The sequence below is a fragment of the Nuphar pumila genome, chromosome 4 (genome assembly GCF_984573655.1).
Source record: "Nuphar pumila chromosome 4, dmNupPumi1.hap1.1, whole genome shotgun sequence".
NCBI lineage: Eukaryota > Viridiplantae > Streptophyta > Magnoliopsida > Nymphaeales > Nymphaeaceae > Nuphar > Nuphar pumila.
In genome coordinates this window covers 128,783,768-128,810,373 of record NC_143252.1, presented here as the reverse complement: position 1 = coordinate 128,810,373, position 26,606 = coordinate 128,783,768, and the positions used below count along the sequence as shown (strand labels likewise).

At 36.5% G+C, this 26,606-nt stretch overlaps 1 protein-coding gene across 3 annotated transcripts in view; it reads left to right on the top strand.

The window, feature by feature from the left end:
• Positions 1-26,606, top strand: part of LOC149841014 (L10-interacting MYB domain-containing protein-like) — a 41,977-nt gene that overhangs the window by 2,512 nt on the left and 12,859 nt on the right. For all 3 annotated transcript variants that reach the window (XM_090004628.1, XM_090004629.1, XM_090004627.1), the window contains exons 3-4: positions 21,241-21,580; positions 21,656-21,899. In XM_090004628.1, coding sequence (XP_089860754.1) covers positions 21,248-21,580; positions 21,656-21,899 — 577 coding nt within the window. In that variant the 5' untranslated portion in view covers positions 21,241-21,247. The remainder of the gene's footprint in view (positions 1-21,240; positions 21,581-21,655; positions 21,900-26,606) is intronic.

Below are 26,606 nucleotides of genomic sequence, written 5' to 3'. Positions count from 1 at the left end.
GGTATAGGATGGTCTAGGAGATAAATGGTCTGGAAACTACACATCTCTCTCTCTCTCTCTCTCTCTCTATATATATATATATATATATATATATATATATATGTGTGTGTGTGTGTGTGTCTGTGCTAACCGACATTGCGATGACCTTCGGCACTGTATGATGGTTGATGCCGAAGAAGTCGTTTCCATATATACACTCCCAATCTTCGAGAAACTTATAGACAAACACACACACTAGTACAAAGCCTTTGCACTTGCCTGGGATGATAGATACTACAAAGGCTAAAGAACTCTCAATGAGAAAGAAATACAATTACAAACACCATAATCTAATGTCCAGAACACAAAAGTGATTGAAAATTTTATTCATCGCATGTTAATCAAGAAAATATAATGTTAAATAAATAAACTAAAACCTATCATAAACACCAAAAGTTTGATCATTGAGACCTTTGGGTAAAAACTATCTAATTATGGTATAGGGCGACCATAATGTGTTATTCAAAGAGTCAAACCTGAATTTAATAGGCAAACTTGAAAAAGACCATTTAAACATATTTCCAAGGAGCAACGGTGTCTTTTTAGTTGTATTTACAAGAAGTAATGACAACAAGGGATAATAATGCATTGATAACCATTAATTTCTAGAAAGAAAAGAAAGAGATGCAAAATCGGCTGATGCAACTTCAAGGACGCCTTGGTGTGGGCTCAGCTGGATAGAACTTGTCAAGGGCCATGGTTATGTAAAAGTTGCTTACACCCACCTATTTATTGGACGTTTAATGAGTTGACCTTCTTCATGCAGTAGTGGCTTGTTCTTCTTTTGAGGCTCAAGAGAGAAGAGAGAGCTAGATGGAGCCTTGCATGAGGAGACAGAGAGAAGAGAAAGCTAGATGGAGCCTTACATAAGGAGATAGAGGTGGGTCCTCTCTGTGTGTGTGTGTGTGTGTGAGAGAGAGAGAGAGAGAGAGAGAGAGAGAGATTATGAATTGTGTAAGAGGTGAACAAATGAGAGAGAGCAAGAGAGAGGCATTGGGATGGTGGGGTTTTGGCATGTGGGTTCTATACGAAGAGAGCATTGGGAAGTGGGGGTTTGGCGTGAGGTGAATAAATCAGAGCCAGAGGGAGAATGAATGTGAGAAGAATAAATGAGAAAGAGAAAAAGAAACATTGGGAATAGAATGGACTACATCTAAAGTGTTCATTGGTTGTAAGGCAGGAGGTTCCGGCAGTTAAAAGTGAGTTTTTCAAAGAGGTACTTTGTTTTAAATAATTAAAAACTCAACAAAAAATTTGTATTGCTAAAGTAGGGTTCAGACACTTTAAAAATTGTGTCTTCCAAGGGATTTGGATATATATGTAGTATGTACTATGTATGTATGTATTTATTTATGTATATATGTGTATATGTATATAAAATAGATATTTGAGTATGACGGGTGCACTCCTTTGGTCTATTAAAAAAGCTAGAGTTGTAAGTGGTTTTTGCTTAATATGAACCCGTAAATGTGTTTTAATAATTCTTGTGGATGCAAGAGAGGGATGCTTGAGAGAAGTGAGTTCTCACCCAAACTTCTATTCTTAGTGTAGAGGCTGCACACTGCTTTCATTTTTAGTAAGGAATGCGCTAATTGGAGCAGTAGATAAAAGTCAACAATGTCATTCAAAGGCATATTTCAAAACTATGCACAAAGGGAGCATAAAACAAGGAAATACCAAACAAAAGAGTGACTAAAACTAAATACATGGACTGAGGTGTAGTTAATGCAAATCTGTTTTTCACAGTAACAGAAAATGATGAAAATGCCCTTGTTCTACTGTTTTGGGTATCTTAACACCCCCCATCAAGTTGTTTATCTGGTTCTAACATGCACAGCTTGCTTTTTAAAAATCTAAATTTATCTTTGGCTATGTCACATAGGTGCGGGTATGGGTGTGGGTGCAGCGATGCGGCACTTTAAAAAAACTTGAGTGCGGGAGGGTATATATATATTTTAATATATATATATATATAATTTTTTTTAAATATTTTAATATATGTATATATAAAACTTATCCATAAAGCAAGCTCCCAATGAAAAAATCTGTTTTTCACTAGAAACAATAAAAAATTCAGAAGTATTGCTGAATCAGATTTGGATTTATATACGTGTAATACAAAAGTCCATTCCAATGTAGTTTTCGCTTTTTTTATTAATGCATTTAATACAGAAATCCGACCTACTTGGTTCTCCCAATTTAATACAAAAGTACATTTAATACAGAGTTCGACCTACTCGGTTCTCCACATTTAATACAAAAATCCATTATAATGCAGTTTTCACTTTTTTTATTAATGCATTTATGACAAAACTCTGTAAAAAGTATAAAAGAATGTACATGGCTCAACTTTTTATGACAGCTTTTTAAAAATAGTAAAAGAATGTATGTGGCTCATAACATTTAATGCACAACTTTTCAAACTTTCAAAGCTTTGTAGATGGGACAAAACTTTAAATATTTTTAAATTTCTTTTTTTAATGTACTAAAATGAATTCGGTCAAAGTTGATCGAGTCCATTTTGGACAAAAATAACCTTGTGTGTGGGTTGACCACACCAAGGGTCACATTGACCGCACTAGGTGCCACACCCGCACCCGTGTCACATCACGTCACGTCGATGAGGGTATGTGACATAGATCCTTGGAAAGAACCTTGGTAAATATATATGCTATTTGCACTTCTCATCTAACATGTTTTGTTTTCACCTCTTCATTTCTGCCTTTTCCCAAAAGAAATGATATTCAATCTTAACAAGATTTGATCTATCTTGAAATGCTTGGCAGCTAAAGCCAAATCACTTTTATTATCATAGTGGATGGTGGAACACCCTACTCAAACTCCCAATCATGTAAGAGGTTATTAAACTATGCAACTTCTGAAACAATCCTCGCTAAAGCTCTGTATTCAACTTCTGTGCTTGACCTAGCAACACTTTTCTACTTTTTACTCTTCCATGATGTTAGATTGCGCTCCATGAAAATACAATTGCTATAAACTGATCTATATGAATCAAGTCCCCTATCCAATCGGTATTTGAGGATCTAAATAGTGAATCTAATTCTCATGTCATCTAACTTCACTTTGTCGTAAATGAGCCCATGTAACATGGTAGCTTCTGTGCTTGGTTGATGGCATAGGTAATGTCAAGTCTAGTAATTGTGGGATACTGATGCGATCTCAAATTTCGCAGACCTAGATCCATCTCCTAAGGTTCAGAAAGTACAAACGGATCCTCTGCAGGATGATCCAGATCCATTATCCAAGCTCCACTTGTTGCAAGCCATACCACCTCATCCATGCAGCCACCTTAGCATGTGGGACCTGTTAGAATATGTACAGGTCGCCAATCTCATGGAGATGCAAGAAACAACAAAAGGTGTCTCTATCATCCACAGAAGCAGAATATCGAGCCATGACATCCACAACTATGGAAATTGTGTGGATTCATCAACTCCTACAAGACATGGGGATTCAGATTCAAAGACCCATTAAGTTATGTTGTGATAATAAGTGTGCAATCTACATTGCCAAAAATCACACATTTCATGAACGCACAAAGCATATTGAGATGGACTGCCACTACGTTAGAGAAGCATACTTGCAAAGAGTTATAGATCTTCCATGACCTCGGAATATCAGTTGACAGATTTTTTCACTAAGGCACTCTGTTTTCCCAGATTCAACTTTCTTCTTGGCAAACTCTTGGTCATTGCGCCTTAAGTTTGAGGGAGGGTGTTAAATTGTATCTCCTGTTATATACATATATTTTTATATGTATGTAACGAGAGATACATATACATATATGTATCATGCGTATATGTATATGTATCTATCGTTATATACATATAAAAATATATCTTCCTTCATGTAACCCCAGGGGTATTTTTATCTTTTTGCTGTTTTATGCATATTTACATTTGTAAATATGTTTGTAATTTATTTCTCTTCCTTTTCTTTCTTTTTCTCTTTTTTCTTTTTCTTTTCTTTTTCTTTGTTGACTTAGTCAACATTGGAGGGGGTCCAACACTAGACGTTGGACCCCTCCAACGGTTAGAAGGGCTCCAACGCCTAGTGGGAGCCCCTCCAAGGCTTCCTCTTCTCTATAAATGGGGTTGAACCCCTATTGTAAATTCATTCAATGCTTGGAGCATTGTTCTCCAATTGTTCAATAAAATTCTTTATATTTTTGCATGTGTCCTTCATTTGTACCTTGGGTACATTTTGTTCTAAGTGTTCTTGTGCCTTTGTGCACATACCCCTTTGTGGAGTTGGAGCTTGGGTTGCACACTACCTCTTTTTGAGATATTTTCACAGGTCTATGGACTGAAGCTTTTTACACGGCTGTTTACCTATCTTGGTGGAGAATACCTAATAAACAGAATGCCCTTGTCCAATCTTGTTGGAGTCAGCGTATTCTCTGTGCTATGGTGTGTACTCGAATTACTCACATTTGAAGGCCTATGGATGCCAGTGTTTTATTCATATATATATAAAACCTTGAGAGACAAGTTGTCTCCCAGGGCCATTGTGTGCCAATTTATTGGATATGATGATGAATTATTGGGATATCGTTGTTTCGACCATGCAACCAATAAAGTTATCATCTCACGGCTTGTTATTTTTGATTAGAATGTATGTGGCAACCAACATAAATCCTCCACTGCTAATTTTCTTCATTCCTATTGGCCTTCCTCACTTGTTGTTAAGAGTGCAGCAAATGATAATCTTGATGTCTCCTCCTTGCTTGGCCCGGTTGCTACCCCAGTTCTTCATGATTCAAACGTACTCGATTTTTCTCGCTTTGACCAAGTCTATCGCAGACGGGTACTAACAAATGCACCTAGTACTACCATTCCAACACAAGCTCAAGGTGCCACAGTTCCTTCTGTTTTGCACCAGCCATAACAACTACCAATGAAGCCTACCTCTGATCATGCGATTGTAGCCTCAGTTCTTCGTCAGAGATCAAGAATCTACCGTCCAGATGGGTGAGGTATTAATCCTTCTTCGTTGATTTATTCACGTATGCTTCAGCCCTTGAACATATTCAAGAGCCTAAGTCTTTTGCTTAGGCCAATCTTGATTTCCGCTGGACAAAGGCTATGAATGATGAGATTGCAACACTTCATGAATGCTACACATGGGAAGTGGTTCCCATGCCACCAGATAAAAACGTTGTTGGGTGTCGATGGGTGTATAAAATAAATCACAGATCGGATGGCAGCATTGAGCGTTTTAAGGCTAGACTTGTGGCAAAGGGGTACATACAAGAGCATGAATTAGATTTTGATGAGACATTCAGTCCTGTGGTTCGGATGGAGAGTATTCACATTGTCCTATCTTTGACAGTGTTATATGGATGACATCTCTTTCAGTTAGATATGTTAAAAATGCTTTCCTACATGGAGACTTATATGGAGAAGTGTACATGGAGCATCCTCTTGGGTACTTAGAAGGAGATCCAAAGACTTCAATACTCAGATTTAGAAAGGCTATCTATGGTTTCAAGCAGGCTTCTCGAGCATGCTTTGAGACCTTCAGTACAATAGTAAAAACTCTGGGTTTTGAAAGGAGTCATTGCAACTACTCTTTATTCATGCAAAAGGTACATTCAAATATCACATTCTTCCTTGTATATGTTGATGACATTATCTTTACATAAAATAATCCTATAAAGACTGATGAGATAGTCATTGTTGCACAAAACCTTCCACATGAAAGATTTGGGACCTCTTCGGTTTTTCCTTGGCGTGCAAGTGGACCAACAATCAGATAGACTCATTCTTTCCCAGCAAAAATATGCCAGAGATATTTTGCATCGAAATGGTATGCTGCAATGCAAACCCACAGACACTCCAATGGTTGCTCATACGCTTCTAACTGCAGATTCAGTTGATGATACCTACTTGGAAGACCCAGCAAATACAGAAGTATAGTTGGATTTCTTCAATATCTCACTTTCACTAGGCCTGACCTGATTTTTGTCGTGAATCAAGTTTCTCAGTTCATGCATAGGCCTCAAACAAAGCACATGGAAGCAGTTAAGCATATCTTCTTGTACATTAAAGGTACTATTTTTGATGGGCTAGTCTATGAAATCACCTCATACTCCTACCCACCATTCCATCAAGGTGATTGCATATTCGGATGCTGATTGGACCCATGATCCAACTACAAGAAGATCTGTTACAGGCTATAGTGTTTATTTAGGCTCCCACCTTGTTTCTTGGGCAAGCAGAAAACAAAAAACGATTGCAAGATCTAGCACTGAGGCAGAGTATCGAGCTATGGCGGCTGTGATTGCTGAAGTCACTTGGATTAAACACATTTTATGTGGCTTGCACCATGTTGTTTCCAGCTCCCTAGTTTATTGTAACAATCGAAGTGCGGTTTCTATTTCCATCGATCCCGTCCGTTATGGCAAAATGAAGCATGTGAAAATTGATCATCATTTTGTTAGAGAGAAAAATGAATTGAAGGAAATTTATGCCATGTTCATTCGTGGCGAAGATCAAGTGGCAGATTTATTCACTAAGGCTCTTTTAGCAAATCGGTATTGGGATTTAAAATCTAATCTGTCCATGGTTCTCCACCATGTTCAGTTTGAGGGGGCATGTTAGAACATGCACACTAATGGATCAGGTTGGTTTAGATCCAGATCCATACTATACCGTAAATACCCATTATGTACTTTTAACATAAGTCATATAAATAGAAAAACACGCCACCCACCTAGGGTGATGCCTCTTTTGGTATTCCTCACTGTCTCTTCCATCTTCTTTTTGTTTTGTTGTTTGTGCAGGGAATCATATTCCGGAGGCGTTCTCACATGTCCCACTTGGGCGCCCTTCTTTAGAAGCATCCAAGAGGGGCATTTGAGCCCCACCTCTTGGCACCACCCAAAGGCCTTAACTCCCTCCAAGGAAGTCATGTAGACCCTTGGGGTTCCTTCCTTGGTAGTCCCAAGTAGGGCGTTGTGATTTGGTCCTCCTAAATGCCTATGGAGAGGGGTTTTGCCTAAGTTAGAATTAGGATGCTTTGTTATTTGTATTTTGATTTTATTAGGCCTTGTTATTTGCATTTTGATTTTAATTAAGCCTTGTAATTGGTAATGCTATTATGGAGCTTCCCTTGGCCTATAAAAGGGGCTCCCTTTTGTCTTTTGAGGATTATGAAATTAAATCAAGATTACCTCTTACTCTCTCTAAAGAAATCACTTCCCTTGGAGGATGATTTCTTTCTCTCTTCTACCCCTTTGGCCCTTAGGCCTTCTTCCCTCATTCCTTACCCCCTGCGAGTCCCTACCCCACTTGACTCATTCACCTTGTCTTAGGGCTCGTTCGGTTCATGTAAGGTGGTATCTGCCCTTCTGAGGTCTGGAATTGCCTAAGTACTAAATTGAACCAATTCTATTTAGTAGACTGCATCAACTCTTTTCGGCAGACATGGACCAACTCAGCACCATCGTGACTCCTGGACCTTTCCCAGACGGACCAAACTCATCCCCAACCTTAGGACATCTTCTCCAAATTGTGTAAGTCTTTGAAGTCGTTCCCTAAACCCCTTTTTAAGCCTAAATCTCTCACAAACCCAATTCTTGAAACAACATTTTGTTGTGATTTTCAGAAAATCACGTAACTTAAAAATAACGTATCTCCTAATTCGTACCTAGTCTAGACCTGCAAAATTAATCTTAAACGCCACTACGTGTCCTTAACCTACCGTCAAAAAATCGGATCCTAATTGTTTCTCGTTAAGGAGAATTAAATCCGAGACTGGAACCTGATTTGCTCAAAACCCAGTCCAGAAATAGACCTGACCCAAACTCGTGTCCTGACTTTGTTGAATTTTAATTCCCAAACCAGACCGACCCAGACTTTTAAAATTTAACCAGACCTCTAACTTGTCCCTTGACTAACCCTATTTTCTGTTTTTTTTTTTTTTTATTCTGAGGGAAATAATTAACTCTCTCAAGGTCAATCAGAAACTGAACAGAATCCAGTTCCCAAACAAACCTAGAACCTTGCAGAATTTTATCTCTGCAACCCCGAATCCCCTGAACCTAAAATTTTAACCCAAGCTTCCCTGACTTTTCCTGATCCATGTCCTATTTTTTAGGACATTTATTGTGCTGTATTTCGGGAAGACCCAAATTTTCTTTAAAACATGTCAAAACCAAATCTGAACATGTAAACAGAACTTGACCTTGACTTGACCGAACTTAACCCAAGCTTACCTAAATCCTAAAAATTGAACTTAGGCCCATCGGAATGCATCAAATACTATAGTGCTCCAACCATACTCTTATGAAGTTCTACACTCTTCAGTTCTTTCCCATCCTGTCAAGATAATTTCTTGCTAAGGGCCACCAGAGTGTTAATAGGTATGCAACTACTAAAATTAAACTTTTGCAACATAATTTAGAGCAGAATGTTATGTGCTTCATGTTTTGTTTATCTTTGTCTATTTCAATCTCCAATATTCGAGAGGGCCTAAATCCTACATTTTAAACTTCTTGTGTAATAATATATTTACTTTATCATTTAATTTTCTTGAATTTCTTGTGATGATGATGTCATCAACATAAAACAAGGCAAAACTCCTTTATCTCCATGATATGTGAAGAAGGTATCACCTGAAATTGATCTTCTAAATTCCTAGTCTTTCATGACATGACAAAAGCTTTGGAACCATGCTTGTGAGTCTTGCTTTAGACCAGAGTTACCAGAAGCTTCTTAGATAAGGGGGAAGCTCGCTTCTCGAAAACTTGCTTTGGAAGCGCGATACTCCTCGCTTCTGAAACTTGATGAGAACCTCGATTACCCTACACTTCTCCTATGCTTTCCATACGCTTCATTTATTCTTATTGTATGTCCTTTTACTCAACTTTTCATGCTTTTTATGTATTTTCTCTGATTCTTCACACTCACTTCCATGTGCTTTCACTAAATTGATAGTCATCATTTTTAGATTTTGTTAAAAATTTAATTCATACACTAAAAAATCATGAAATTTAATATTAGTCACTTTTATTTTAGTTTTTATTTGTGTTTTATTTTGACTCATTCAATTCTTATATTTCTTTTTTTTTATTCCTCGCTTCCCGCTTGTTATATATTTTAAAATGCATCGCTTCTAGCTTCCGCTTCCCGTATTATTTCCCGCTTCCCCTTCCTAGTCAGGCAACCTTGCTTTAGACCATACATAGATCTCCTTAGTTTGCAAACAAATTTCCTCAGACCAAATCCTATTGGTTGTTCTATGTAAATTTCTTCCTTTAAGTATCTATGTAGAAATGCATTCTTCACATCAATGTACTTGCCAATCAAGGAATAGTGCCAAAGATAGGTCCACACACCGGACTGAGCGACTCTTCATAGTTCATTCTATGTTGTTGATTGTACCTTTCATCACTATCCTTGCCTTATATCTTTGTATTGTCCCATTGGATTTATATTTCACTTTATAAACCCATTTACTTCCAATCACATTTTTGTTGTCGGGATCAGTACTATCATTCAAGTTTGGTTGAAATTCATGGTTTTCATTTCTTCACCCATAGCATTTGTTCACTTTTGTTCCCTTACAACTCGTTGATACGATGTCAACTCCTTTATTTTATTCATTTGATGCAAATAGACATGAAATAGATGTGTGAATATTGTAATGAACACTTACAAGTCCAATAATGGGCAATTACAAAGAGAATAGACAAGCTGACACAAATCCAATAAGGGACAATTACAAAGAGAATAGACAAGCACTCAAGTGCAGACACAAATCCACTAAGGGACAATGCCAGAAGGCTAACAAAAATTAAGTATTATTGAAAAGTGGGAGAAAAGGAATAATACATGTAATGGGGGACACCTCTATTTATATACAAAAGGGAGAGTGAGGGACCCTTGCGAGCTCCCCACTCGTAGAGTGGCTGGGGAGCTCCCAACGACTCCATGAAGTGGGGCCCTAAAGCTCAAAAGAAAAGAAAGATAAAATAAAAAGAAAAAGGAAAAATAAGAAAATAAAATAAAAATAGTTGTTTCTAATAAGCAACTATTAATACATGTAAGAAGACTAAAATGCCCTTATCAGGTAATACATTAGAATACATGTATATATATATATAACACTTTTCCTCAAACTTTACGGGAAAAAAACCAAAAGTTTGCTAAGGAGAAAGAAAATAAGGAGCAGGAAGAGCTTTGGTGAGGAAGTCGGCCAACTGATACTTTGAGGTGACATATGGTAATGTAATAGTTCCTCTTAGATATTCATTACCAATGTTGTGAAAAGCGTTGAGGCGTAGCGAGGCGCTCCACCAAAATCTGAGGCGAGGCATAAGCCTCGAGGCGCAAAGCGTAAGCCTCAAAATTTTTTTTTTTAAACTTAAAAAAAACTATAAAAATGATCTAAAATTATAAATAAATAAGAAATGCTTTATTGATGAAGCGCCAACCAACACGAGTTTCAGGTAGAGTTTCCATCAGATTGGGAGCCTCCCGACATTTTGCAGTTAGAGTTTCAGGTAGCGTAGTCTGTTCGGGTGCATTCGGGTTGCTTATGCCCTTCATGATGCTGCCAGTTTTATCAGGGTGGCTGGTGTAATGCAGAGCCCATTTGATATCATTCTGCCTGAGACTGATGTGTTGTTTGATATTATAAATGATGAGGATCCGGCTGGTTCATTTGTCGGTGTTGTCCAACAATTCTATTTGGCTTGCCTATATGGAGGAAGCAATGAATGGACACAGGTGCTCTTAGGAGTGAGAGATCGTTCAAAAACTCTTAATGCTGCACTGTTGTTTAAGGAAGAAGCGGCCTGATTTGATGCTGTGTAAATTGTTAGATACTATTTCTGTAGATGGAGATAAAAAAAAAGAAAACCAAAAAGATTTGAATGCTAAAACTTATTACTTGCAAGCCAAACACTTTAATCATCTCTATGATACAAATTATAACTTGGAATATGGTTATCTCAGTGATGTCTTGGCCAGATATTTGAAACATGGCTCAGATGGCTTGCATAAAAATAGGCAAGACAATTCAAAGAAGGAAAAGATTTAAGTGGGGATCCACAGAAATCCATAAAAGCTTTTAGATTGTGGATATACAATTGAACAAAGGGAAAATCTAACCAAACTGCGATTAAACAGGACGCGAGCTCTTATTTCACAGCATATACGAAACATAAATCCTGAATCTCATTAACCATCAATGCTGTGTTTGGGATCCTTGAACTAGAGATGTGTTGCGGTTTCCCCAACATCCTCTGCACACCATTCAACAATTCTATTCCCAACACCACATTTGAAAAACATATTTTAGCAACGACAATTTGGCAGAACCATCTCTCTCTCTCTCTACAGTTTCAACAAACCATTTAATTATAACTTCATGTTAGACTACATAGCTTTCACTAAACTTACTGGAGGGTTTTGCAATCCTTTTTTAAGAGTTTAGACATTTCTTTATTTGTGTTAATACAGTGATAAAAAGGTGGCACTTTCAAATAAGAGATGTATCGTAAATATCATTTTTTCCGACATATATTCTTTCAAAATATCGTGATAAAAGCGTATCTCAGATAGGTGAAAACCAATAATAAGGTAAGCAGCAAAACAAAGAATTTATAGGAACAACTCGCAACACTTTGCCTGCGGTTTCTCTCACAAGAGTTGGAACTACACAATAAAAAATACATATTGGAGCGCCACTACTTCTTCTCTGATCTTCCCCACAGCGATTGCCAGAAAACTGGCCAGTAACTCTGAGCTTCGTTTCATCCCAAAAGGGACCCTTCCCTCAAAGGGTCCCAACTAGAGGACACAATCCCATAACTCACCCCCAACAGAGCAGAACCAAAGAAGAAAAAGGAGACGGTGAAGGGCAACCACGTGGGCACATCCAACTTCTGCACAACCTTCATATAATAGAAGAAAGGGAAGAAGGGGAGTCCCAGTACCAGAGGGATTCCAACAGAGAAACCCATTCTTCTCGTCATTCGATTGGTTACGATCCCTTCTCAGCAGAGGCGATGATCGGCGAGTGGTGGCCGGCGGCGAGCAGTGGCGGTGGACGAGAGGGGACGGAGTGGAGAGAGAAGGGGCGAGGGCTTTCCCTCGCCCCGAAGCGCCTGTGTCTTTTTTAAAGACACAGGTTCTCGATCTTTCGAGAATACGGGCCCGGATCTGGGTCGAACTCGGATCCGGGCCATCCGATGTTTAATGCGCGCCTCACTTTGAGGCGCGCCTCGCCTCAAGGCGTACGCCTTAAGGCGCATGAGGCGTACGCCTTGAGGCTGTTGCGCTTTTTAAGTGCGCCTCAAGGCGAAAAGGGCCTCGCCTCGAGGCGAGGCGCGCTTTTTGCGCCTTGAGGCGCGCTTTTAACAACACTGTTAATTACGAATATAATGACAATTTATCTCAATATGCTTGGTGCGCTTATAGAATGTGTGATTGCTTGCAATATAAATTTCACTTTTATTATCACAGCACATCTTCGATGGTGTTGAGATGATGATACCCATATCACTGAGAAGACTTTTAAGCCATATAATCTCCATTGTCGTTTCAACTTCAGTTGAGGATAGAGATACTTTTTTGTTGTTTCTTGTACCTCTAAAAAATCAAACTCTCCTAAAAATTGCAAAAACCAATAGTTGAGATTCTATCATTTGGATTACCTCCCCACTCAGCATCAGTATAAATAGTTAAATCAAAAGATGAGCAAGATGATAAGAAAAGCTCTTTCGAAATGGTGTTTTTAATGTATCACACAATCCTTATTACTGCTGCCATGTACACTGTTATAGGGGCATGCTAAAACTGGCTCGCAACATGAACAACATGAGCAATATTTGGTCGGGTGATAGAGAGGTAAGTGAGAGATCCAATTAATTGACGATATGGATTAAGATCTTCAAGCAGTACACCATCTTCGAGTCTTAATTTAGCATTTGTGACTTCTGGGGTCTCCACCTTTTCATCTGAAACTTTTAACTCAGCACATATGTCAACAACTAATTTCATTTGAGAGAGAATATATCCTCTAGAGGGGTAGGCAACTTTAATTCCTGAAAAACATCTCAAGAAACTAAAGTCAGACATATTAAAAGTTTTCTTTAAGATGAATTTAATTTCAATAGCTCTTTCTTTATCGTTTCCTACGATGATCATATCATCAACATATAGAAGGAGAATCACAATTGTAGTACCTCTTTTCTTAACAAAGAGAGCAATGTCAGTATAACAAACGATAAATCTTAAATTAATCAAAATATTACTAAATTTGTCATGCCAAGCCTTAGGAGCTTGTTTAAGACCATAGAAGATCTTTTTAAGTTTAAAATTTTTCCATTTAAATTCACTCCTGGAGCAGGTTCCATGTAGACTTCCTCACCAAGTTCTCCATTCAAAAAAGTATTTTTAACATCTAATTGAAAACAAGCTATTTTTTAATAGACGCAATGGCGATAAAAGCTCGAACACTTGTCATTCGTGCTACTGAGGCAAATGTTTCCTTATAATTTATTCTATATTCTTGAGCATACCCTTTGACAACTAACTATGATCGTTGCAAAATTTTTTCCTTTCTTTCTTTTTAGTGAAAAAGAGAAAAACTCTTGCAAGGTCTCACTTGACCTTTTGTAAAGATATTTTGAAATTACTCGCCTCCGTTTTGAAATTTGGAGAAAATGGAGAGACGGGATTCGCCTGTCGGTACGAGGTTCAACCATTCCTAGCGCGTTTACCAGGGGTAATTGAACCAATGATCGAATTTATGCTTTTGACTTGCCTAAATTTGTCTAAGAAATTATTTTAAGTCCTAAATGCACATAAAATCAGGCTTGTGCTATGATTTTGAACTTGAAAATATGTATGCTCTTGGAAATGCTTCAAAGGTTTGGATTCTTCCAAGTGATTTTGAAATGGATTTGAAAATATCTTTTTAGAAATGACTTTGAAGTTCGGAAATCAATTTTGAATTGAGAAATTGGACTTTGAAATGAACTTGAGTTAAAAATTTTTGAAATTGAAAAACTTTGAAATTGAATTCAAAGTTAAATTTTGAAATTTGAATTGATTTGAAATAGAAGATCGAAATTTGAATTTTAAGTTTGGTTTCTGAATTGAGAATTGAATTCAGAAATCAAACTTGGAATAATTTGAAGTTTGAAAATCAGAATGAAATTGAACTTTGATTTGAAAATCAGAATGAAATTGAATAGAATTCGAAATTGACTTTTGGAATGGAAATCAAAGTTTGAAATTGAAATTAACTTTGAAATTGGAATTGATTCTTGAAATCATAATTGAACTTAGAAATCGATTTTTGAAATTGAATTTGGAATTTAAAATGGAAATTAAAAATCAAAATTTAGAGTTGAAATTGGAAATTAAGATTTGAACTTTGAATTAAAATTGAAGATTTGAAATTAAAAATATATTTGAGTTTGAAAATTAATCTGAAAATTAGAAATTGAAATTGAAATTGAAATTGAAATTGAAATTGAAATTGAAATTGAAATTGAAATTAAAGTTAAAATTGAATTTGAATTTGAAATTTTGGAAATGAAATTGGAATTTAGAATTGGAAATTCAAAGTGGAATTCGAATTTTAGTTTGAAATAAAAATCAAGAATTGAAATGAAATTCAAAATTGAAATTTGGAATTTGAGAAATAGAAAGTTAGAAATAAAAACCGAAAATTGGAATCTTGAGACTATTTTGAATTTTGAGAATTGAAAATTATGATTTAGATTGAAATTGGAATTGAAATTTGAAAATTGAATTTTGGAATTGGAATTTGAAAATTGAAATTGAAAGTTAAAGTTATTTTTTTGAAAAGGAGGATTTTAGAAAATCCAAAGATTCAAAAATACTTTGAATAAGTTTGAAAATATTTTGAAAATGAATTGGAATAAACTTGAAATTATCTTGAGAATGTTTTTGAATTAAAATTGAAAACGTTTTGAAAGTGGTTTGAAATAAACTTGAAAATGATTTGAAAAATGACTTAGAATAAAATAAAAAAATGTTTTGATAATAAATTAGAAAAGAATTTCGAAAACCACTTGGAAAATGTTTGAAAAAATGAAAAATACTTTGAAAATTTCAAATTTTTAGAAAAGGAGAAAAGAAATGATGTAATTTCTATCTTAAATGGTGAAATGCATTAAAAGAATTTGTTTGAAATTGAATTTAAAAAGTAAATTTCATTCTTTAATAGAATTAAAACAAGATTAAAATTTTAATATATTCATGACTATGACCACAAATATATTCTAATTTAATCTTTGTTTAAATTTCAAGAAAGAATAAAATAAATTTTTGTGCCTTTATAAAATTAATGCAAGATTAAATTTCCATATATTCATGACTATGGCTACAAATATATCTTGATTTAATCTTTACTTTGAATTCTAATAAAGGAGGAAAACATGTTTTTTTTGAAAATATGATGATTTTGAAAATGAATTGCATTTTAATAAAGAATAATAATTCTAAGTATTATTCGTATTTCGACTATGGCCGTAAATACGAACTTTACTTTGTTTTAGTTATCCTCTATTAAAGGGTGCACGTGGCATTCGTGTTATCCCATTGTGTCCTTTTTGAAAGAAAATAAAAATAACATGCCACAGTCAATTATGAAAATTTAAAATACAACTACATGCTCATCCATTCTAATCTATGTACAGAAATATAAATTCTCATTGAAGGAAATTATTACAACCCCAAATTTAAATTGAATGTTAAAATTTTCTAAAGATACAAGACACAAGAAATAAAAGATGGCGGCACCCGTAGTGGAGGATGATTTGAGAAATAGTTGAAGTGCCTCTGATATTTGATTAAGCGTGTCTTTAATATCTTCATTTTTGCTTGCTTCTTCTTTCTTAGGTGTGATTTCACCAATGGAAGCAACTTTACCTTTAAGCTTAAAACATACCGGTCTAATGTGTCTCGGTTCATTACAATGATGGTAAGTGACACTCTTCCTATATCCACTATTATAGTTGGGCCCATTACCATAGTTATTAGGTTTTACAAAGTGGGGTGGCTTATAAGTTTTTACATTTGGAACTTGGTCTAGTAATGGCCAAAACATCATCATTCTTATGGGTCATGACAAGACGGGTTTCTTCTTGACATACATTGGCAAGAGCATCTTCAATAGGTATAACTTTGGTCCTAGGAAGGAGAGAAACCCTCACTTATTCAAATTCCTATCTTAGACTACGAAGGAATTGAAAAAAGTGCTCTTTCTCAATTTGCTATCTTCTCATTTAAATATCTTCGGGGCCACCCATTTAGGCTCAAGAAAAGCTAATTCATCCCAAAGAGGGGACACAATACTAAAGTAATCACGGACACACATGTCCCCTTGCTTAGTGGATATAATTTTATCTTGACAAAAATATTGTGTAGCAAGATCCTTTTGGGTATACATACTCTTAAGAAATAACCAAGCTTCACTGACTTTTCTAAATTTAGCAATGTTGACACATATTTTTATGTCATTATTATTCATAAACCATGCTTAAGTTATTTTTCCAATCCTTTACCTTTATTTGATGTTTATTGATGGCTTTAAGACGATCATTCTCAATGAGCTTTTTCAACACCTCTTTCAACTTTGGTGAGCTTCAACGATGGTTCAAGAGAGGTTTCCATGACAAAACTCCAAAGTTTCTTCTCTCTAAGATAATTTAGGAGAGCTCCACTCTTGATTCATGCTCTATGATGATAAGAGAAAGATTGAGACGAAGAAAGTGATAGCACCTTTGTCACGAGATTCAAACACCACAAGAAATGCTTTCAAGATAAAGAGAACCCAAATGGCTTTGATACCATGTAATGAAGTAAGCAAAATTACAAATAACAAAGTATATAACACTTACAAGTTCAATAATGGACAATTACGAAGAGAATAGACAAGCACTCAAGTGCACACACAAATCCACTAAGGGACAATGCCAAAAAGCTAACAAAAATTAAGTATTATTGAAAAGTCAGAGAAAAGGAATAATACATGTAAGGGGGGACACCCCTATTTATATACAAAAGGGAGAGTGAGGGACCCTTCGGAGCTCCCCACTGATAGAGTCATTGGGGAGGTCCCAACGGTCATAGGGCCTCAATTACTCTATGAAGTGGGGCCCTAAAGCTCAAAAGAAAAGAAAAATAAAATAAAAGAAAAAAATAAGAAAATAAAATAAAAATAGTTGTTTCTAATAAACAACCATTAATACATGTAAAAAGACTAAAATGCCCCTATTGGGCAATACATTAGAATATATATAGATAACAAATGTTTTATATGACATGAATTTTTCAATGGGGTCTCTCTCTGTCTCTCTTGTCGATCTTCTCATGCCTTTCTTATTAGAGAAATGAGTCAGGAAATCTTGGGATGATTTGATATGCATTTCATCAACTTTGTTTCTTCTCGTGTACACATTCTTTGTTTTCGGTCTTTTTTAGTGAGGATTAATCTCTTGGATTGAGGTGTTGTTGGGCAGTTCTGATGAGATCGGGTCTTAGCTTGATTGCATCATGTCTTCTCTGTCTTTCTTGATCAGTCACTTGATATTGAGACAAACTGATCGCATTAGGCATATTGTCTTTGTAGATGGATTCAAATTCTTCTCCTGATTAGCAGGAACATCATTTGTAGGGGTGTCAATGGGTTGGATCCGGTTTGGACCTAGGTGTGTTCGAACTTGGATCCGACTTTGAGATGCTGGTACTGATTCCAGACTCAGGTCCAATGGGTCCACCATAAGAAAAACCATACCCGTGTCTTATAAGGATTACATGAACCACACCTGGTCCACACTTGGTAAAATAATAATTATTTTATCTTTTTTACATTTGAAAAATCCTGGATCTTAATCGAAACTCGTGTTGAACATGGGTTTGGTATAAAATTTCACATGCCATGCTTGGCTCCATATACTAATCAGACCCTTTGGTTCTGACTAGGTTTCTAATTGGACCTCGTTTGATGATCATCATTGTTATATCTTTGTCACGTTCTTTTATTTCTTCCATTTATGAGGATCTAACTGTTAAAATGTGTCTCCTAAAAAAATTTATTGTAAATATAAATATATATATATATATATATATATATTTATATACATAGAGATACATTTACATATAATATATTATATGTACATATATCTCTCTATATATAAATATATATATTTATATATTTTTACCCGAAAAGGGTATTCTTGTAATTTCACTGTTTTGCACATATTCCATTTGGAATATGTTGTAATTTTTCATTTTTATTTCTTGTAATTCTTTTTACTTTTTCTTTTTATTTTTTGTTCTTTATTAAAGTGCATTGGGGGTCCCCCAATAGAGTCGTTGGGGCCCCCCAACGGTCACAAATGTGACCGTTGGGGGCTCTCAACGACTCCTTTGGGAGGCCCCCTTTTGCACCTTTTGGCATTTGTATAAATAGGGGTGTTCCCCCTTGTAATCCTGAAGCTTGAGAGTCTCAAGCATTTTTGTTCTTTCTATAAAATACATGCCATAGTGCATGTTTATTATTTTTACGCTTTTGCGTACTTTGTTCAAGTGTTGTGAGAGTGCCTTCGTGCACATCTTTTCTAAAGTATTTGTGCTCGTATGCGTATTGTCTTGTCATAGACAATTTTACAAGAACCACTCTCCAAGTGTAATAAACTGTCATTCGGCTTGATTGGGACCTTTGGAAAGGAAATTTGGCTAAGATTAAGTGAAGTGGGAATAGGATTTACACTTTGGGAACTCATGAGGCTAGGATTCATATTAGGGTTTTGAGTCACATTGATTGTAGGGCCAATAGTTTTTTACCGTCCATAGTTAGAAGCAAACAGTTTTTTGCTTAAAATGAGAGGAATATGTGGTAATAAGATAAAATAAAGGCAACGATGAACAATATCCTATTTCACATGGGTGCGGGTGCGGGGGTGCGGCAAAAAAAAAAAAATATATATATATATATATATATATATATATATATATAAAGTCCAAAAGTTGGACATAAATGACCCTGGGTGAGGGTCAACGCACCCAGGGTCAGGTTGACCACACCCGCACGCACACCCGCATCGCATCGCGTCGACGGGGGTGCGACACCCAGTTTGCCGAGTCCCTGTGACATAGGCAATATCATTAGTAGTATAGGTAATAACAATGTAAAACAATAAAAAAAGAGAAGGAATAACAGAGATAGCAGTAAGCAGGAAGGTGTTGTCGATTGAGATGGGGTTGCTGTCACCAAGGTCTTGGGAGGTAACTTAAGGAGAGGAAAATCTAGATTTGGCAATTTGTGGTGAGATGAATGTTTGGCTCTGATAGCACTTGTGGATGAAAAAAGGAAGAAGGATGCTTGAGAAGAGACTTTTAGCCCCAAACTTCTATTCTTAGTGTGGAGTCTGCTCACTACTTTCTTTATTAATAAGGAATGCCCTAATTGGGGCACTCATAAAAGTCAATATAATGTCAAGTATTACAACAATGTCATTCAAAGGTATATTACAAAACCATGCATGAAGGGAAGATAAAACAAGGAATACCAAACAAAAGAGTGACTAAAACTAAAATACATGAACTGCGGCGCAGCTAGTGCAAGTCTGTGCATGTACACAATAACAGGAAATGAAGAAAATGCCCTTGTGCTAATGTTATGTGTGCTGTAACATGTTTATCACAATTTACTCACTAGAAAACATGTATGATGTAGGTAATTTTCATGTTCCAGATGTGTTTTTTTCCTCAAAAGGAAAATGTTTTAGGCATGTTTTCACTGAGAAAAATCAATGGTTTACACTGCACTGAAACTTGATGATAACAATTCAAGTTTTTTCATTAAATTAATTAAATACAAATCAAGTTTTTTTAGTAAATAAGCAATAGTGAATCATATCTAGAGGTTCGGGCTAAGCAAAACATAACTGCAATTATGAGGTTTTGAGTGGGCCTAATGGAAGCCAATCCTCATAAAGACGCCGGCCAGCCTAACTCATTCTTGGATGAAGAGCCCCTTTTAGTCTGACTGACATCATTCTGGAATGAAGAAAAGTGCAGATCCAATCTGAAAACAAAAAGCGAGATCCTGCAACCACACCTTATCCATGATTAATTGACTCCTTATGGTTAATTTGTGTCTTCTCTGATGCCAATTGAATTAGGCATTCATCAAGTATCTACTTCAAGTCCATTCTTGTTTCCATTAAACATATATAGACTATATAAGAAGAGGTCATATATTTATTTCAAGTGACATAGACCAAAGTTCTCATTTAGAACTGAAGTTTGCAAGTTACTAAAAATGACGACTGTAAAAGCAACATTTAAGGTGCATGGGTTGTAGGAAGGCATGCAGGAGATGTAGTTAAGGTAGTTGACCTTGTGCCACACTCCTGTATGATTAAATATGTTTAGGAAAAGATGATGTGTTCAATGAAGACATCAGTAGTGGAGACATGCTAGGTGGATGAAGTGGAAACAGGTTAATGAATAAGTACCTAGTGATTGAAGATGTACTTTTCTAGAACTATAGTAAGACCTACTTACTCTAGGGTGCCACATGGGCAACAAAGAATCAGTAAGAAGAGTGCATATTGCTGAACGTGTATGTCAATGCAGATGCTTGGCACCTTAAAGAAACATGACAATGAAGGAAACACCTAGAGAAATCTTAGTGTCACATAAAAAAGATGAAAAAACATAGTAGTAATTTTAGGTGATATGGGGCTGATTAGGAGTCTGAAAACAATACAAATATGAAGATATGAAGACGTGTATCCATAGGCATAGATACACAATGAACACAAATATGTTGGGATTTTTTTCTCATTGACCTGTTTATCATTTTCAAAAGTTTGTGCTCACTGTTTATTTGCTAAAACATATGCCTAAGACCCGTTGTTTATCTGGTATATGTTTTGATTACATTTAATATTTAGTAAATTTGATTCAAAATCTCTAGTTTGTCAGTTTTCTCTAACTGCATTTCTATAATTACTATCTTGAATATTATTACACTACGTTGAGGAAGACATACCACTTGTAGATCATGTGTTGCCAATAGTTTCCTTTTGTTGGGTACCTCTTATTGAGATTGAGGTTTCTTGTAGGTACTGCAATGGCCCAATAACATATGCTTTCTTACAGATATGCATGCATGAATTTGCAGGAAAGTAATGGAGCTCACAGCTATTGGTCGTAACAGAAAGAACATAAGTTGGACACCACTTATGGACCACTATTTCATTAACCTCATGGTAAAAGAGGTCGGTAGAGGCACAAAGATAGAAAATTCATTTGCTAAACATGGTTGGAGCCACATGGAGAGGTTGTTTCAACAGAAATTTGGAGTTCTCTACAACAAGGACTGCATGAAAAATCGTCTGAAGACTTTAAAGAAGCAATACAGCATTATAAAAGCCTTATGTGAGCAAAATGGGATTGTTTGGAGTCATGAGTCTCAAATGGTAGTGGTCAATGATGAGGCTGTGTGGGAAGCTTATATAAAGGTGTGTCACTTACCTTACAAATTGCATGTGATATAGTAGAGTAGAATTGCTAGTAGCTGACACTAAGCACTGCAGGATCATCCTGAAGCACAGAAGTATAGGGATAGGTGTGTGCCATATTATGAAGATTTGTGTGTTATATTCTCATGTACCCCTGCTGATGGAGAAGCCAATAATGTGGGAGCTTATGCTGGCACAAAAGGCATTATCTCAGAGGAGGAGGCCACGGAAGCTGCCACAGATGTGCAGTCTTCACCTGTATCTGATGCTCACGAATATCTACTTGATGACGCACAAGGTTCACCCTCATCAAAATCAGGTGCAAACACAGATTTACATGCGCTGATTTGAATCAGTTTGGGCATGGGTCAATTATAGTGAAAGTTTCTAAATAAGGTCTGTGATATTGTTGAAGCTTATTAACTTGAAGTTATCATTACTGATCATTTTTTGTCCTTCACACATCTTTAGATTTTTTATGAATTTGTTACTGGAAAATTATGTTTGAAGGTTTTCAGCTTAGCCAGTTGATTTTTAAGGGAAAACGGGAAAATTGTAGAATTACTGTCAAGTTCACATCGGCTGGGCAGGCTCTCTAGACATTTACCTCATATTAACACAATCTCAAGATTTTATCCTTCAACACAAACACATGCATGCACACAAACAAACACCACATTCACTGTGAACCTTGCAGGCCTAGTGCGTCTTGGGCTGGGCTTGAGTGTCATATTTTGGCCAGATGTCACAGCCCACACCACATGTTTTAGTATATTTGCTGAATTAACCAACTGGGTATTTTTTTCTAAAGGCCTAACTTAGCTCAACATGTCCAGTCATGAGGATAGTGGATCCTAACCGGCTTAGGTTAGGTCTAAGTTGGGCTGGTCTCAGGTTTAGGTCTGCCAGGTTTGGACTATGATGAAATGTGCCTACAACTTAGGCCAGTATTCTTCAGCTTGGTTGGCATAAGTGACGCTTGAGCCTCACATGTAACTAGCTTGGGCCATCCATTGTAGGCAATGGATGGATTCAACCATAATCACTAATGTGTTATTTCCAATGGGTCAAATCTGACTAAATTGGGACTCAACTTGCAGAGGAAGTTAAAAGAATTTTACGATATATTAAGGTGACTATTCCAGATGGCTTGGTTTATTGAAAATGGCTAGGAATGCCTTCACATTCTTAGCTTGTTGTCATAGCTTACTTAGAGACGTAGATTGGGTAGGGGACCGAATACAAGGAAACCTGTGACAAGCTGTGGAGTATATCTGAACTCACTTCTTGTCTCTTGGTCCAGCAAGAGACAAAGGACTGTGGCACGTTAGAGTATGGAGGCGGAATACAGGTCAATGACAGCTGTAACAGTAGAGGTTTGTTGGGTGTGTCATCTTGTTACAGCATTACATCAGAAAGTAGGGGAGTCAATTCTATAGTCCAGTGATATGACCCATCAGATGATGGCCTTAAATAAAGGGGCGACTTGTCTCTTAACCAAAAAATTGGCTATTGAATCTAATTTTCAGGAACAAATTGAGTTCTAAAAGAAAAAGGAGCTGAATGAATTAAAGAAGTAAATTGCTGGTAGATGCCATTAATGTTGTAGCAAAAGAACGTATGATGGCAGCTACAGACTTCCGTTTTCTTGGAATTAAAATAAGAAAAATTGCAAGAAAAAGGCTGAAGGGAAAAGAAAGGCCGGTGTGGACGGCTTATAGAGATGGAAGATCAGCATCACAATCTAGTGATTGGCCTATGCCTGCTGGCATCAATGGTACTACTGACATTGACGGGTTTTTTTTCCTTTTACAGATATGCTATGGATTTATAGATATGTTGTGCACTAAGATAGAGAAAAAAAAAGAGAGGTCACAAGTAAGGAGAAATATATAGGTTTTGGAAAGCAGGAAAACAAGAGAAGGAGAAAAAAAAAGATCGAAAGGAGATGAGTAGTGATTATCTGAATGGAGGATAGTGTAGCTTTGGATTGTCACCTTGTTAAAGAATCACTTCAATACCATGTTAATAATGAGAGAAAGAGAGAGATTGCAACCAGTACCACGTTCTACACGTCCCTATTGAAGATTAGGGTTGTATGTCCTTTTATTATTTATATCTCAAATGTATAATTATTAATATGCCCTTATACCAGTCATACCAGTGCACATTCATGAATACAATCCAAATATTACAAAGGTAGGAAATGCAAGCTGTCTTAGGGTTTTATATTTCACAAGGACATTTTCCTTCAAGAATGTATAGGTTCTCACAACTTGACTGGTTCAGCCGTGAGATTCATAGCTTCTCACGATGTATAGGTTCACCCTTGATGCCAAACATGGACAGGGTTCACGCACAAGGGTCTCAAGGTCACTCTCACACTTACAAGTTCACAACTTCACACTCAAGGTTCTCACGCACAAAGTTTTCTCTCACACTCACAAGCTTTCAGGAAATTCGATTCAGCAACTCCACTAACCCACACGGTTCAGCTGGAGCACAAACAAGGTTTCAACTCCACTCAACCACCTCTTGGGCAGGCTTGATGGGGCCCACAAGCTTCACAAGTTCTTCACTCCCACTCACGTTTTTTTTTCACTCTCCTATGGACCAGATGTCCTCCCCTTAAGGTTTTCTTTTCACTTTTTCCATTTCCAGATTTTTTCAAAAGACAGTAAAAAAAAACTCCACGTTTTTTTCCTGGTTTCTTTTAAAGGAGGAAGATGGGAAGCATGGCTCTTATTGGCCATGTGGGAGGCCACCTCCTTGGTGGCCAATGAGAAGCCACTTTTTGAATTCTCTTATCCCATTCTCCTCTTGGCAGGCCAATGAGGAGCAAAGTCCAAGAGAAGGATGGACCAAGGTGGGCGGCACCTCCTCTCTAGCTCAATGGGGTTTGAGGAGAGGTGGCTAGCCATAGGTGTCCATGTAAGTGGCCACCTCGCCATATGTCATATTGGGGCTCATGTTTTCAAATCGATTCAAATCTGGATCTTAAACTAAAAAAAATTACCCATGAACCCACTACACCCTCTAGTACCACAAAACATATCCTATAAGATGCTAGAACTATCTGGATCTGTATAATCCAACTCCTATAAAAAATAAAATAAAAATTACAACTTAAAATTTAAATACAACATAATTTGGAAACTAAATAACCAAAATATTTTATGAGATGTGAGTGATCAAAATTATCAAAAAATTCAAAATATGAAATGATGATTTTGCCCTTAGACCCCATTTGGACCCAAATTGGGTGTTTTTGGCTTGGGGGTCACGGGCATGACAATCCAGTTCGGGTCCCACTCGTGTACATCCAGATTGGTCCAGATGCGTTGCATCAATTAGCCTGATGGTGGTTGACAATAAAATTCCTAATATTTTTGACATCTCTAATTCTTCCATCCATGGACACAACATATATGTCGCTGAATCTTCTTTCTCTTTTTGGGTTACAAATGCTCTTGAGGGCCAGATTCAAGTTATGTGTTACACAGGGAGTCAAAAAAATATGAAGAAAATTCTTCAAACTCAATGCTGCACTTTTACAAATTTGAGCATTGTTTCTAATGATCTGCACTATTTTTTCATCGATTGCTTCTTTTATTACTTCCATAAAAAATCCTTTAAATACTCAACATTTTTGTATTGCCCAGATGGCATTCAAGAATATTTGCCCACTAAGCAAAGAAACATTGAAATTAATTAGTAGGCCCATTTGAATATTCGTCCACCCATCACCTAAAGGATCAAATTGAACGATATATAGACAAGAGATGATAGAGACTCCATTTTGCTCCCATAATTTTTTTTTAACTTCTAGCAGTGTCTCGACATTTTTCCTCCATTCTGAAAGAATTGTTGTACGTAGTTGTTCTGAACTTGGAGTTACATAGCCAATCAAATTACAATTTGCTAGTGAAGTAATTAAGTCCTTCCAATAAGAATTTTTGGTTGTATTAAATGGAAGTGAACTAGAATAAAAGTATGCTTATTTTTCTATCTATCTCCTCCCTCACATATGTATTAATAGTCCTTGTATAGTTCCTCTACCTCTTGCATCCACTTTTTTTTTTAGTGTCTTCTTTGTGGCTTGAAAGAGGCATGTTGATTGCATAAGAATAAGACGTTTCCTTACTCTTGTCCAATTCATCTTACATTTTTTTGTATTGCTTTCATGCTGTATCGTTAACTTTTTTACATGCTGAAATGCCATGTCACGAACAACTTCAAAAAATGAGGTTTGACTTGCATATAGGACCCAATAAAAATGGCCTCACAAAGGGTGCATTGAAATCAGAGTTACTGGAAGCTTCCTAGATAGGTGAGAAGCTTGCTTCCTGATTACTCGCTTCGGAAGCGCGATACTCCTCGCTTTCGAAACTTGATAAGAACCTTGATTTCCCCACGCTTCTCCTATGCTTTCCACACACTTCATCTATTCCTCTTATATGTTCGCTTACTCAACTTTTCATGTTTTTAGTGTTTTCTCTCACTTTTCTCACTCACTTTCATGTGCTTTCTTTAAATTGGTAGTCATCATTTTTAGATTTTGTTAAAAATTATATTCTTACACTAAAAATGATGAAATTTAATATTAGTCACTTCTATTTTAGTTTTTATTTGTGTTTCATTTCAATTCCCATTTAACTGTTATATTTCTTTTTTTTATTCTTCGTTTCCCGCTTCCTATACATTTTAAAGTGCATCGCTTCTTGCTTCCATTTCTCGCTTCTGCTTCCTAGTCTTGCAACCTTGATTGAAATCTTACTTTTCCACCGCCACCTCCTCTGGGTTTATCAAGCTTCTTTACTTTTGTCTATAGTGGCCCATCCTCACATGATGCAACTGAAGGCCAAGAACGAGCATTAGCACCACTGGGAGAATGAGCACTAACACTAGCAGAAAAACTTGCACAAGCAGTTGAAGATGATACAATTCCTTTCTCTTTATTTGTGATTCCTTTCCCTTTATCCGCCAATTGTACTTAAAACAAACAAAAATAATTGTTTTATTAAAT